The sequence below is a fragment of the Bos javanicus genome, chromosome 8 (assembly GCF_032452875.1).
Source record: "Bos javanicus breed banteng chromosome 8, ARS-OSU_banteng_1.0, whole genome shotgun sequence".
Classification (NCBI taxonomy): Eukaryota; Metazoa; Chordata; class Mammalia; order Artiodactyla; family Bovidae; genus Bos; species Bos javanicus.
This window is the reverse complement of record NC_083875.1, coordinates 60,658,917-60,660,140: the sequence shown is the minus strand read 5'-3', so window position 1 is coordinate 60,660,140 and position 1,224 is coordinate 60,658,917. Positions and strand designations below refer to the sequence as shown.

Genomic DNA, 1,224 nt, shown 5'->3' with positions numbered 1-1,224 from the left:
ATGGAGCCAGTCAACAGCACAGAGGTGTCTGAGTTCTTCCTGAAAGGATTTTCAGGTTACCCTGCCCTGGAGCACCTGCTCTTCCCTCTGTGCTCAGCCATGTACCTGGTGACCCTGCTGGGGAACACAGGCATCGTGGCGGTCAGCGTGCTGGATGCCCGCCTGCACACACCCATGTACTTCTTCCTGGGCAATCTCTCCATCCTGGACATCTGCTACACGTCCACTTTTGTGCCCCTGATGCTTGTCCACCTCCTGTCAGCCCAGAAGACCATCTCCTTTCTTGGCTGTGCACTCCAGATGTGTCTGAGTCTGTCTACAGGCTCCACAGAGTGTCTGCTGCTTGCCATCATGGCCTATGATCGCTACCTGGCCATCTGCCGGCCACTTAGGTACCCCGTGCTGATGAGCCACAGGCTCTGCTGGTTGCTGGCCGGGGCTGCCTGGGTCCTTGGTCTCTGCAAGTCAGTGACTGAGACAGTCATCGCCATGAGGCTGCCCTTCTGCGGCCACTGTGTGGTCAGTCACTTCACCTGCGAGATCCTGGCAGTCCTGAAGCTGGCCTGTGGTGACACGTCCATCAGTGAGGTCTTCCTGCTGGTGGGTGCCATCTTGCTGCTGCCCGTGCCCCTGGCCTTCATCTGCCTGTCCTACACGCTTATCCTGGCCACCACCCTGAGGGTACCCTCAGCCGCTGGGCGCTGCAAAGCTTTCTCTACTTGCTCAGCACACCTGGCCGTGGTGATGCTTTTCTATGGCACCGTCATCTTCATGTACATGAGACCCAAGAGCAAGGAGGCTCGTATCTCTGACGAGGTCTTCACGGTCCTCTATGCTGTGGTCACACCCATGCTGAACCCCGTCATCTACAGCCTGAGGAACAAGGAGGTGAAGGAGGCTGCAAGGAAGGTGTGGGGCAGGATACAGACCTCCAGATGAGGGAGGCCGGGGCTCCTGCAGGTTAGCAGCTCAGGTTTGCCTTCGCCTACAGAGAGGATGGGTAGGGCGCAGAGTTGGGGGTCTGGAATCTTCAACCCAGAAAGGCAGCACCACCTCCCACTGATCCTGCCACAGATCCGAGCTCACAATTCACCTTTGTTCCTTCCCCAGGCAGAGCTTTGGGCCAGCTCTCAGCATCAGTCCCCGCATCTTCACACCAGCCTCCCTGCTGGCCTCAAGATTTCAGTCTTGTTCCAGCCAATCTATCCTCCAAGGGTCATCCAG

General features: G+C 57.8%; 1 protein-coding gene across 1 annotated transcript; it reads left to right on the top strand.

The window, feature by feature from the left end:
* On the top strand, positions 1 to 939 carry LOC133253422 (olfactory receptor 13J1-like). Its single transcript, XM_061427049.1, has one exon. It carries the CDS (start codon positions 1 to 3, stop codon positions 937 to 939), a length of 939 nt encoding a protein of 312 aa, XP_061283033.1.
* Positions 940 to 1,224: the final 285 nt, after the last annotated feature.